The sequence below is a fragment of the Urocitellus parryii genome, chromosome 1 (assembly GCF_045843805.1).
Source record: "Urocitellus parryii isolate mUroPar1 chromosome 1, mUroPar1.hap1, whole genome shotgun sequence".
NCBI lineage: Eukaryota > Metazoa > Chordata > Mammalia > Rodentia > Sciuridae > Urocitellus > Urocitellus parryii.
This window is the reverse complement of record NC_135531.1, coordinates 191,259,219-191,273,509: the sequence shown is the minus strand read 5'-3', so window position 1 is coordinate 191,273,509 and position 14,291 is coordinate 191,259,219. Positions and strand designations below refer to the sequence as shown.

At 44.8% G+C, this 14,291-nt stretch overlaps 1 protein-coding gene across 1 annotated transcript; it reads left to right on the top strand.

Annotated features, from left to right (window-relative positions):
• The first annotated feature begins 10,928 nt into the window (after positions 1-10,928).
• Positions 10,929-11,993, top strand: Gpr148 (G protein-coupled receptor 148). The gene has a single exon (XM_026389571.1). It carries the CDS (start codon positions 10,929-10,931, stop codon positions 11,991-11,993), a length of 1,065 nt encoding a protein of 354 aa, XP_026245356.1.
• Positions 11,994-14,291: the final 2,298 nt, after the last annotated feature.

Genomic DNA, 14,291 nt, shown 5'->3' with positions numbered 1-14,291 from the left:
CCACTATAGCTTCGATTTCCATCTCAAGTCTTCAAAGTTGGCCTTCTCAGGGGGTGCCCCCAGGGACTCTGACCCTACTACACCTTGCCTGGTATCCAAGGCCTTCCTTAGAAATCTTGGTAGAAGCTTCCATGACCCTCTTAACTACAGCATCCTGCATTCCTATAAAACCAGGACCACATGATTAACTCCAAGGTCTGCTGCCATCTTGAGCTGTAGCCAAGCCTCCAGAGACACTGACTGCAGCAGCCTCTGAGTGTCTGGGTAGCTGAGCATGTTGAAAAAACTTCCTAGGCCCCCTTGTGCAGAAGGGTGCAGTGGTACATAACCAATAAGTTTTAACTAAAGAAGAATCAAATTAGAAGTTCAGAGAAGCAAAGGGCAGGAGAAGGGGAATTGCATAGAAGATGGAAGGAGACCCTCATCGTTATATAGAATACATGTATGATGTTGTGAGGAGGGAAAAAAAAAGAAGTGTATCACCTTAGATTGGGTAGAGAGAAGTGATGGGAGGGGAGGGGAGAGGAAGGGGGGAGAGGAAGGGCAGCAGAATAAAATAGACTGTATTATTGCTGTATGTATATATGTGACTGTATGACCAATGTGATTCTGCAACCTGTACAATCAGAAAAATGAGAAATTATACCCCATTTGATTCAAATGTATGAAATGTCAAGATCATTGTACTATCATGTGTATCTAATAAAATAAATAAAGAAAAAAGAAAAACAAAGGGCAGAGATGTAAATTTCTAGCATCCACTAGGACATATCCATGGGACATATGGGAACATATGGGAACATATGTCCCACGGATAAGGTGGTCTACTGTATTTTTATGGAAACACTCTATTCCCAGAATCAAAATTTCTATTCTTTTTTGTGTTGATGGCTGCTTCAACTTCATGAGTAGAAACTGACCTGTTTAAATTTTCTATCCTTTTGTGTTAGTCAACTTTGTGTCACTATAACACATACCTAAGGTAATCAACATAAAAAAGCAAAACGTGTATTTTGGCTTGTTGTTTCAGAGAATTTCAGTTCATGTTTGCTTGGTCATGTTCCTTTTGGACCTGAGGCAGCACAGTATTAGTGGGAGGTCTTATTTCACTGGTGGTGTGCCCTTGAAGGAACCTCACCTCTTCCTCCTTTTCTCTTTTGATTCCCAGCTATGAGTTAAAGGATTTTTCAATGTGCTGCCACCATGATGTGCTGTCTTACCACAGGCCCAAAAGTAACAGGGTCAACCAACTGTGAACTAAAACCTTCAAAACTGTTAGTCAAAGTAAGCATTTTATCTTTATAAACTGATAATCTAAAGTAACAGGGAGTTAAGATGCTGTGTAACAAATTATAAACCTAGTGGTTTAAAACATCGGAAATTTATGGCATGGTTCAACTTGGTCTTATTCAGGATCTTACATCCAATGTGTCTGCTAGCTGCAGGTTCACTGAAGGCTCTAGGATATAACCTGCTTTTGAGTTCACTTAATAGCACTGAACTGCACCCATAAAAGGGGTCAAAATGGTAAATTTATATTATGTATTTTTAACCACAATTTTTTAAAAACTGAAGAAAAAGGTAATATGTGTCTCTCTAATATGGTCAGAGATATTGGATATTTTATATGGAATCTGGAGGGAGTGAACAGAATGGGGAGACAAGAAACATGATCAGAGGAGGAACCTGTGTGGGGACAAGTGGGGTTCCAAGGAGGCAAGAGTGACAGCTGGGTGGGACCAGGACAAACCAGGCAGGTGGTCTCAGGACAAAGCACAGCACTTTGGGGAAAATGTCTTCAGGGAAATCTGGGAAAGGAAATGAACTTGGGAGAGACAGGAGTGTCAGGATCTGGGCGTCCTCAGATGTCCTGCTCCTGGTGGGTCACAGCCCTAATGACTACCTGCATCTGCACCTACTCCAAGCAATTCCAAACAGGGTGCAGAAGATCAATGGTGTTCAGTCTGGACATTGAACATCAGTAGGCCCATAGAGGATAAGGGTATGGAAGGAGTCTCGTGTCCATCACCTGTGATGCTGTGAATAAAGACAGGGTGCTGGGCAGGCTGTGGGTGTTTGGAAAGAGCTGCACCCTGAAGTCCCACGGCTGCCCTTGGAATAGCTGGACTTATCCCCATTTCACAGAGAGGAGCCAGCATCACCCAGAGCAAAGTGACCTGCAGGCAGGGTCAATGCCAGCCTGGCCCCAGTCTGTAGGCATCAGAACCACACCTGTTACCACTGTCCACACAGTCTTCGCACAGTCTCTGCTGGCTGACTGCCTGCACTCACCCAAACTCAGCTAAGGGCAGACCTGCATGTCTCCATTCTCTACATTTTCCTGCTCAGTCAGGTTTCCAGGAATAAGTTGCTCCAAGTTTTGCCACGAGGTGGCAGCACAAACCTATTTGCTATCGCCTTAATCCTCTCGCCTACTTAAACCAGGACCTAAAGTCATGGCTCCAAAACCTTGGATGGGTACCCACTCTTTCCACCATCCTCAGCTTCAGTTTTCTTATGGTCTCTACATCCTTCCCACCTTCAGCGCCATCCCAGACCCCTTGGGAATCTTTCTCCTCTTCCCTTATCGACTGAAGTTTATTCTCTCTGAGAATCCCTTTGGTATTTTGTGGGTCCTTGGAAAAACTTTTTTCCTCTCTTGACTTGCTTGTACACCTTTCTCACTCTTCCAGCTGCTCTGCAAAATTCCTCGAGGGGCTGGGGATGTGGCTCAAGCGGTAGCGCGCTCACCTGGCATGCGTGTGGCCCGGGTTCGATCCTCAGCACCACATACAAACAAAGATGTTGTGTCCGCCGAGAACTAAAAAAAAATAAATATTAAAAATTCTTTCTCTCTCTCTCCTCTCTCACTCTCTCTTAAAAAAAAAAAAAAAAGATAAGCAGGAACAATGTTTCTGTCTTAAAAAAAAAAAAAATCCTCGAGACAGAGCCTGCATCTGAATTTTGTTTGTGTCATAGACCTGTCAGAATGGACTACCCCTGTCCAGCTTGGATGGGATGTCCTGAGGCCTCTGTTAGTCCCCTCATCCCCAACCATGGTGACAAGGAAGGCAGAAAGGAAGTGATCCCCTTGCATTCCTGTGAGATGCTGCATAGGATTGGGAAGGATCTGAAAGGAGGGCAGGGAGAGGAGATGGTTCCATCAATGCCTCTGTGCTGATCCTCCCCTCTGGTTCTGGGGGTGGTGTGACTGAACGAGGCCTTCAGATGTTCATTCCATTAGAAAAATGAAAGGTAACCCCCACACCTACCTGCACCTTGTCTGAAAAAGGAAAATTTTCTTTGCTATTGTTGGAGGCACACAGGTCTTTGATGTTGGATGCTAAGGATCCCTCCCCTGTCTCAACAATATATAAAGAAATCTTCAGTGTTGCCTAGATGAGTAGGTTCCAGGAAGCAGCAGGTGAGGATGCCCGGAGGAGGGGTGCTGTCCACTCTTGCTGGCATCATGACCTGCTGGTGCTCCAGGGACAGAGTCAACACATGGCTGCCCTACCACTAGGCTGGGCAGGGGAAACACAGCTGGCTCCTCGTGTTACCTATAACACATCTAGATCAATCCAGGAATCTGCATCTTTCTCAATATCAAGAGTCCCTTCTCCAAGGTGCAGCCTTTCTCTAAGATAGTACCTAAATAAATGGAAGGAAACTCACCTCAGCTGATGTGAGTTCAGCCCCCACTCAGGCTGCCCAGTCACTTGGTCATGACTCTCTGACACTTCCTGGGGATTGTAGGATTAACACTAGGGAGGGCCACTCAGTGCAGCTTACACAGATGATGTTGTGATTCTTCATGAAAAAGCATAGTGCTAGAGAAACATCACAGGTACACATACAGATACTTGATTTAGCATTATTACAGTTTTTTTGATTGTGATTCTAGAAATGGAACCAACACCCATCAGGAAGGCAAGTAAGTGGGGGATAGTCAGAGAACAGAATGCTGTTGAGCATTTTCATAGAATGAACTAGATCTGTGTTTGACAACATTGATTTGGAAGAGAGGGTACACTGTGAAAAGCGCAAGTAGCAGATGAAGTGACTAAAATACCAAACATAGAGATCAATGCAGTAGACACTTTGGGAATCACGTATTTGCATTGAATTTATGAAAAATGGGTGCAAAGAATATACGGATAATCCATGGTAGAAGATGCCTCTGAGGAAGGAAATAGACCAGATAGTGTATGTGAAATGTTTTTTTATTTAAAAATATAGTAATATATTTTATCATATAAATAAATATGATTATATAAAATATTTTAAAGTGAAATATTATATAAAATAAAATTTTATATTAAAAATGGTTGGAAGCAAATATGGCAAAACATGAACATTTGTTAACATTTGTGTAATGCATCCATGAGCATCTGTTAGGATAGTCCATAGTGTTAATAAAAGATAGAGCACTAATCTCCAGGATATATAAAGAACTCAAAAAAATTAACACCAAAAAAACCAACAACCCAATCAATAAATGGGCTAAGGAGCAGAATACACACTTCTCAGAAGAAGATAAAAAACCATTCAACAAATATATAAAAAAATGTTCAACATCTCTAACAATTAGAGAAATTCAAACCAAAACTATTCTAAGATTTCATCTCATGCCAGTCAGAATGGCAGTTAGCAAGAATACAAACAACACTAAGTGCTGACAAGGACGTGAGGGAAAAGGCACACTTGTACATTGACGGTGGGAACCACAAATTGATGCAATCAATCTGGAAAGCGGTATGGAGATTCCTTAGAAAACTTGGAATGGAACCACCATTTGACCCAGCTATCCCACTCCTTGGTTTATACTCAAAGGACTTAAAATCAGCATACCATAGTAATGCAGTCACATCAATGTTTATAGCAGCTAAGTTCATAATAGCTAAACTGTTGAAGCAACCTAGATGCCCTTCAATAGATGAATGGATAAAGAAACAATGGTATATTACTCAGCATTAAAAGATAATAAAATTACAGCATTTGCAAGCAAATAGATGGAGTTGGAGAATATCATGCTAAGCAAAGTAAGCCAATACCCCAAAACCAAATGTTCTCTCTGATAAGTGGATGCTGAGCCACAGTGGGGGTGGGGGGTGGGGGCATAGGGAAAATGAAGGGACTTTGATCGGGCATAGGGGAGGGGAGGGAGCATGGGGGCAGGAAAGATCGTGGAATGAGATGGACATCATTACCCTAGGTACAGGTATGAGTGCACATATGGTGTGACGCTGCATCGTGTACAACCAGAGAAATGAAAAGTTGTGCTGCAATTGTGTACAATGAATCAAAATGCTGTTATATATACTTAATTAAAATAGATGAATAAATTAATTAAAATAATCAATAAAATATTGCTGATACTTGCCTTAAAAAAAAAAAAAGTGCTAGCTGGGCGCGGTGACACACACCTGTAATCCCAGCGGCTCCAGAGGCTGAGACAGGAGGATTGCAAGTTCAAAGCCAGCCTCAGCAAACCGCGTAGTGCTGAGCAACTCAGTGAGACTCTGTCTCTAAATAAAATCACTAAGACAGAAAGGACAAAAGAGGGAGGGAGATATGAGGAGAGGCTGCAAGAAAGATCTTTGTGTTAGTCAGATTTCTGTCACTGTGAAAAACTACCTGAGGCGATCAACATAAAAAGACAAGAGGTTTATTTTGATTTGTGATTTCAGAGGTTTCAGTGCACGATTACTTGGCCCTATTTCTTTAAGCAGGAGTGCATGGTGGAGGTCAGCTCACCTCATGGCAGCTGAGAAGCAAAGAGAGAGGAAGAGTCCTAATATCACCATCAAGGACACACCCTAAATGACCTAAGTTCTGCCAACTAGGCCCCAAATATTAAAGATTACACCACCTCCCAATTGTGCCACAAGCTAAGGATCAAACCTTTAATGCATGGGCATTTGTGGGACATTTCAGACCCAAAGTATATAGTGATCTTCATTTTGTGTGTGTGTGTGTGTGTGTGTGTGTGTGTGTGTGTGTGAGTCTGTAAATTTTCTGGTGGTTTTTTGTTTGTTTGTTTGTTTTGTGTGTGTGTGTGTGTGTGTGTGTGTGTGTGTGTGAGATATTGATTTTTTTATCCTCAAGAGCAATGATAAACCAGTGGAGAGTTTTGTTGATTATCAGGAACATTCGAGGAGGTGATGGTGGTGCGGATGATGGTGATGATGATGTTGATAATCATGAGGAGGAGGTGATGGTGATGAGGATAGGAGAAGGTGACCATGACAGTGAAGAAGACATGGCAATAATGGCAACACTGAGATGCTGGTGGAAATGGTAACAATGATGAAGGGTTTGGTGCCAAGGCCTTCCAAAGACAGAGGCAGGAAGATCACCCAGGAAACAGATGGAGGGAAGTTGAAGATAACAGAGGATTTGGAGCGAGACACATCTACACCTGTCGTTTGTTTGTTTGTTAGTTTACACAGGGTCCCCCTGAGTTACCCAGTTTGGCCTCAAACTTGGGAACCTCCTGCCTCAGCCTCATGAATAGCAAGGATTATACAACCTGGCTGTTTCAGTCAGCTTTTTTTCCTGCTGTGACTAGAACTATTATGGAGGAGGAAAAGTTCATTTGGGGGCTCACAGTTTCAGAGGTCTCAGTCCAAAAACAGCCAGCTCCTTTCCTCAGAGCCTGAGGTGACACAGAACATCATGGTGGAAGAGTGTGGTGGGGGGAAACAGCTCATATGATGAGCAGAAAGCAGAGAGAAACTCCACTTGCCGGATGCAAAATATGTACCCCAAAGCAACACCCCCAATGATCCCCCTCCTCCAGCCACACCCTACCTGCCTTCAGTCACCACTCAGTTAATCTCACGAGGGAATCAATTCACTGATTGGGTGAAGGCTCTCAGAACCCAATCATTTCACCTCTAATCCTTCTTGCATTTGCTGGACAACTCACATTCAAACCATAACGCCAGCTTTTGATGTTTACAATACCCAGTAGCCTTGGAAAAATTAATTCATCCAACATGCACCTCAATTTCCTTGTCTTCAGCAGGTTTCCTAAGGATGGAGTGGTTTGTATGAAGGTGCCTGGCTCCCAGTAGTTGCCATATTAATTCCCTCAGCTTCACCCCTGCCATGTCTACACGCATCCAGACAGGCAATGATAAGGGCCCAGGGGGTGGAGATTTCCTTCCCTGTCTCAATCCTGAAGCTTGGTCAGGTGACATGTCCAGTTGCTGAGGGACATTGTATTGCTGCCAGGTGACCAAAAGCCCCTGTTTAGATCATCCTGTCAGACCTGAGAGTCCTGGTTGCTAGCCGCCTGTGGGAGCAGCTGTATGAACAGAGATCCTACTGGGGGAGTCTCAACCATCTTGCCACTGCCTGCTGCCCACTTCCCGACTCCCTGAGCCTCTCTCTGATGCCACAGTGAGTAGCTCCTGTCCCCCTGCCAATCTGGGTGACATAGCCACAGGGATTCTGTATGTTCAGGAAAGCTGACTTCTTACAATTCTCTTGCAATTCTTCTTCCAATTCTCTTAAGCAAGGCACTCAACCTCCCTGGGTCTCAGTTTCCCTCCTGCTGCCCATCATTCACAGAACGGCATGAAGTTGCTGTGAGATCATGTGCCCAGTGCCTGCATGCAGTAGGTGCTCCATGATGAGTTCATGTGGAGTCACTATTACCTTATCTGGGGCAAGGGGCACTTTAGGGTTTGCCCAGTCTGTGGTTTGTACATGTTTGCAACAAGCCCTCCCACAGTTCCGCTTACCTTTAACTTCTTGGAAGGCAGGGATGCTCAGGCTTTGAGGGGACATGAACGGTGGAGATTGGATTTCCAAAGGGATGTCAGTCACCGGTCTGTGCAGTATACCTACCTTGTGTCACAAAACACTTGGCCTCGTTTAGCACCCACAATGATGGCAAGGCTGAGTGTGAGTAGAGCAGACTAGTTAAAGGTTGGGGAAAATCAACCCCGGAAAGGCAGTGCCACTGCCATGTGCCCCCACCCCCAATCCCACCCCATTACCCCAGGACACATTCAGCCTGTCCAAGCAAGGTTGGCCCAGGGTGATCCCACATCTATGCTACTCCACAATTTAGGAGGACAGGCAATCTGAGCGGGGACACTCAGGGAAGGTGAGATCGAACTATGTTCCCCAAGGGCAGCACCCTCACTCTAAGAGATTTTTTATGTACAGCTTGGTCATAAAGTGATCCTCAACGGAAGGCAGGTCTCTTTCTTTATTACACCTAGCAGTAGCTCATTCAGCATGGGAATTATGCTCTTCCGGTTTCCATGGAGCTGTGGCTTATCACCTGCCGCCAGTTATCAGAAGGATATAGCACACAGTCACGATTTTATGGATGGTTTGTCAATTAACAGGTTTCCTTCTCCCAGGAAATCTGCATTCAAAGACAGCAGAGGGCAACACTGACCCAGACCTCAGCTCCACTGCCCCCTGTATGTTGGGAAAGGCCCTGCTCCCTCTCCAGATCCTGGGGCCAGTTAGACCTGCAAAACAATTCATAGAAGTATTAAGGGACACTCTAGGGTGTGCAAGTCAGGAAACTGGGGCAGAAAGACAGTCTTCCCTCTGCCATCATAGATTCTGAAGGGAATCTGTTGCAGCAAGGCTGTCTGGGATGAGAAGAACAAGTCTTGGATCAGGTTCCCTGGGTTCTCCAAGTGTGTGAACTTCTAATGTCTCAGTCTCTCCTTGCTACATCATTTCACTGCGTCCTAGAGATTTGAAAGTACAATCAGTCTATGGAGTACATTTAAGAAAGAGGCTGCCTCCCAAAGAACACCAGCTCCTGTGAGTGATGGGTTGCAGCCATCACAGGCCCTAGATGGGGATACAGAGACCCAGAGAGGTGAAGTAATTGGTCCAAATCACACAGCTAGTTACTATAGGTGGAGCCATATTTCCTCCGAAGTCCACGGAGGAGAATGCTACAGCACACTGAGAAAGAGTAGATGGGCAGGAGGTGTACAACTCACAAGGTCTAAGGACCTATGGCTCATGGATCAGGCACATTCTGGTGTATCAAACTCCAGTCTGGTCCAAGAAGTATTATTGTTGTGAGGCAGGGCCTCTCACACGCGGCAGGGGCTAAAATTCCTGCTCTCTTCTGACCTTAAGAATCTTCTGCTTGTTCTCAAGAAGAACATTCTCCTTGTTCCCTTGTGGCTGCTGCCCCATAGAGCAGTCAGTGTGCCAGGACTTTTGGTGAGTGTTGGAGTGAAGGTCTCAGGGGCATAATATGGCCGGGTCTAAGGTGAGGACAAGGGAGTCTGAAGCCTCAAAGGGTATTGTGAGGGGGGGTGGCTAATATTTATTAGACATTTCCCTCCATCTATACGCTGCCTCTAAGTCTGTGATGTTGAAACTGAAGTTGATCTCAAAGAAAAAGAGAATAGTGCTTATCAGAGCCTGGGAAGAGTTCGGTGATGGGAACAATGGAGAGAGGATGGTTAATGGGGACAGGAGTGCAGCTAGATAGCAGGAATAGCTTCTAAGACTCTATAGCACAGAAAGGTAACTACAATGGGTAACATCTGATTGAATATTTCAAATTGACGAATAAGATTCTAAATGTTCCCCCGCACACACAATAATGATAAATGTTTGAGGTGATGGAAATGCCAAATACTCTGATCACTATACTTCACATACATGGATTGAAATGCCACACGGTACCTCTGGTGACCAGCAGGAGGTAGTGGGGCTGATGCCTCAGCCTCTGGCTCTGCAGAATAGTTACCAGAATCAGGGGGCTCAGGGTACCTTAATGTCCTAGAGATGGGTACCTTAATGACCTATTATATAATCACTATATAATTATATAGTAATACTGTATGTAGTAATTACTATATACATACTTATGCCAATTTAAAAAAATATATTAATAAAAATGCCTCTGGACTTTTTGCAATGTTTCTATGCTGTCAGCATGGATAGTATTCATGTTTCACAGAAAAGGAAACTAACTTAGAAAGGAGAGCAAAGCTTCTCCAGACCCTGCAGCCAGCACTGAGACAGAAACAGAGAGGAGAGAGGGGAGGGGTGTCTAACCATGTGACTTGAACTGGCTCCCTTCTCCTTGCCACCCCAGCCATGGGCCTCCTCTAAGCGCTCTCCACTGTGTACATCATCCAACAACTCGATTTGTCCCACTTTCCCAGAAGCCTGCCACCCACTTACCTCTTCCAGCCTCCCTCTCCTTCTCACTAGGTTTTCTGAGATCTCTGCCTGCCGGGCCCTCCTTCTTCCTCCCCAGTGGCAAGGAAGTTCTCACCACACAGAAACCCCCCACAAGTCTTCTGAGACTTTGTGCCTGCAGATTGCTCCCACATGGAGCCCTGTGTAGAAGGGGTGTGGAAACACCCGTGCACATGGCTACACCTTCCTGCAGTCCCCCACAGTGACAGGGCCCCAGTGAGGCAAAAATGTCAATGTGCCTGGGCTCCTCCAGCCTGCCTCATTTCCTGAGCCCTCAGCAGGTCAGAGGTCAGGCGGATCCATAGCCCTGCAATTTTGGTTCCCTGATGGCTGTTCCTTTCCTCTGGCAGGGCAGCACTGAATCCAATCCACTGTGGCGAGCACTCATCACACGGTGCCTGCAAGCCAACCAGACAGGTGTGTGTGTGTCGCGGGGACGTCAAGATGGGACTCAACATCCCCCACACCTGTGGGATGAATTCCAGCATGTGAATCCACGCCCACAGTTGCAGAGCAAAGGAGCGTGAGCAAAGGAGCCATGTGTGAGCTACATTTTGCACTGCTGTTTTTGTATTTGTTGAACAGTCATTTCTAGAGTCGGCCCCAGCCCAGCATCTCTGCAAAGGAGGGGTCCCCTCAGGATCCCTGAAGGGTGGATCAATACTCTGGGCAAGTGCAGAACCAACAATCTGCTACACAGTTGGCCCAACCTGCAGAGAATTATGCTGGCATCCTGCCCCTTGGCCACTACGACCTGGCCAGATCCAGTCCAGCTCTTCAGCAAGACACTCTGCACTCCCCAGGCAGCCAGTAACACCTCCCAGGGCTTCAGGGACATTAGAGTACCCATCTCCGGGCTGCGCTGGCTCTTCCTTCCCTCTAGTCTACTGGTGGTGGCCACACTGGCCCTGAGCCCCCTGATGCTGGTGACCATCCTGCGGAGCCAGAGGCTGAGGCATCAGCCCCAGTACCTGCTGCTGGCCAACATCCTGCTCTCAGATCTTGCCTACATTTTCTTGCATACACTCATCTCCTCCAGCAACCTGAGTGGCTGGGAGCTGGGCCGCATCGTCTGCGGCATCCTAAGGGATGCTGTCTTTGCTTCCTATACTAGCACCATCCTGTCCTTTACAGCCACTGTGCTGCACACCTACCTGGCTGTTACTCATCCTCTGCGCTACCTCTCCTTCGTGTCTGGCAGAGCTGCCAGGAAGACAGTGGCCCTCATCTGGCTTGTGGCCTGCATCTTCCCCACATTTCTCCTTTGGTTTAGCAAGCAGCAGGATGCCAGTCTGGAGAAACAAGACACCTCCTGCATCCTGCCACTAGGCCTGGGCACTGAGCAGAGCCGTGGCACCTTGGTCACTGTCACCCACACCTCCATAGTGTGCATTCTCTTTCTGTGCACAGCTCTCATTATCTACTGCTTCTGGAAGATTTATGCAGAGGTCAGGCCTTCAGGCATCTGCACACAAGGCTATTCCCGGGCCAGAGGTACCCTGCTAATCCACATGGTGCTGATCACACTGTATGTAGGCACAGGGGTGGTATTCTCCCTGGACATCATGCTGACCAAGTACCACCACATTGGTTCCAGCACCCATGCATGGCTCCTGGCAGCCAACAGTGAGGTGCTCATGATGCTGCCCCGTGCCATGCTCCCATACCTGTACATGATTCGCTACCGCCAGCTGCTAGGGGTGGTCCGAAACCACTTCTCACCCAGGAGGCATGGAGACATTTTTACCATTTTCCAGAATTACAAGGTCCACAATCTTGCAGGCTAGAGTGAAATATTATATATTGAGTGCATCCTAAAGCCTTTAGGGTGGCCTCAGCTGATGTTTTAATATTTCAACAGTTGTTAAGGAGGGAACACTCTATTATACTGACAACAAGAGCTTACTTATAATGTCATGTGTAGCTAATAAAAAATAAAATAAAATAAAAATAAATTTTAAAAAAGAGTTTACTTGAAAATGAAAGCAAGTAAAGGTGATCAAGCCAGGTTCTGGTCCAAGTGGGGTCAGGCTTTGATCTGTTCCCTCCAATGGCTCTCTCTACACCATCTACGACCCCTGGCCACTGAGGAAGAATCCAGGTGACAAACACACAGACACCAAAACCTTATGAAAGCTGGAAGCTGGGAGGTAGGAAAGCTAATCTTCTGACTCCTGCTTGGGTCCCTGGGCCCTACATGGGCAGTTGTTCAGGATGAGGGAGGGAAACTAGAAAGCTCACCACCTACCTCAGTGGGAGTGTGATAGAGACACCACGATGAAGCTGGAACCCCTAAAGATCACTCTCTTAGAATAAAGATAAATTAAACTAACCATTACAAAAGACAGAAGCAAGAGATCATCTTTTCTTACATTGTTCTAGGGAGAGGAAGAAAATTCCTTGAGAACTTTTAAGCAGAACTCATCCTTCAAGGCGGGTTATAGCAGAGTTTCAAATATATTTTATTTATTTATCTCTTGCCCTTTCAAAACATAGTCCTGCTATGGTTGGCGTGGGCCTTCTGCCAGATCTGAGCTTCAACTCTGACAAAGAAACTCCAAGAAATGGGTCATAGATAGCTACACCTTACAAAACCATAAGGGGAAATACGGTACAGTGAACAAGAGCAAGAAGACACAAGGTCATGGCATGTACCACAGCTCCTTGAATTCTTGGATGGTGGGTTAATATAAAAATGTTCAGGGGCTGGGGTTGTGGCTCAGTGGCAGAGCATTGCCCTGCATGTGTGAAGCACTAGATTCAATTCTCAGCACTGCTTATAAAAAAAATAAAATAAAGGTCCATTGACAATTAAAAAATGTTTTTTAAAAAAATGTTCAATATTTTCTAAGATATAAAAATGACATGAAAATATGAGTAGAGAAAAAATTTCAATTTGGAAAATAAATAGAATTTCTAGGAATAAAAGTAAAATAATTAGAATCGTAAAAAATGATTGGAGTTAATCCAGATTAAATGACGCATTAGACACAACTCGAGAAAAAATTTGCAAACAAGGGGATATGTCCAGATAAATAACCTAAAATATAAAAAGAGAGATTAAGAGACATTAAAGTTAAAAGGGAAAAGATAAACATACATCCAATTTGGGTATATAACAGAGAAAATTGCGAAGAGGAAATATTGTAAGATATGATAGCTGATAATTTTTCAAGATTTGTTTTGTTTTGTTTGCAGTCCTGGAAATTGAACCTGGGAACACTCTACCATTAAGCCATAACACAGCCTTTTTTATTTTTGAGGTTTTTTTTTGAGACAAGGTGTTGCTGAGTTGCGGAAACTGGCCTGGAACTTGGATTCCCCTGCCTCACTCTTTCTGGGATTCCCAGTGTATGCCACCATACCTGGTTAAGTTTTCAGAACTGATGAAAAATATCAAACCTCCCATCCGAGAAATCCAACCAGTTACAAATAAGATAAAGGACAAGCACCCCGAGGCACACATCACACAAAATTGCAGAAAACCAAGTACAAATACAACATATCTAAAGCTGGTAGAGACAGATAATAAGGAAACAGCAATTAAACTGGCAGCTGACTTCTCAAAGACAAGTAGAAGCCTGAAACAAGAGGAATAATATTGTCAATGTGTTGAGAGAAAATAAGCGTTGACCTAGAATTTTATATACAGGAAACAATCTTTTCAGAGCACAAAATAAAGGCCAGGATGGACACAAAAGCTGAAATATAATATTCCTAACAATACACAGAGAACTTTAAAGAATGGATTTTTGGTGGAAGAAAATTATTCTAGTTGGAAAGTTTGAAATGAATGAAAACTGGCCTCGGCAGCTTAATGAGGCCCGTCTCACTTGCAGCTTAGCAAGACCTGTCTCAAAAAAAAAAAAAAAAAAAAGAGGGTGGGGCTGGGGATGTGGCTTAGCCATCAAGCGCCCCTGGGTTCAGTCCCTAATACCACAGAATAAATAAATAAATAGTGAGAGAACCACGGGAAACTATGTACATAAGTCTGAAAATCCAGATCTGTAAAGAGTAATTAAAATATCTGGGGCTGGGGATGTGGCTCAAGTGGTAGCGCATTCGCCTCGCCTACATGAGGCATT

Excerpts from the sequence above, each read along its gene's own strand:
- Gpr148 (XM_026389571.1), top strand. The coding sequence starts at position 10,929 with ATGCTGGCATCCTGCCCCTTGGCCACTACGACCTGGCCAGATCCAGTC.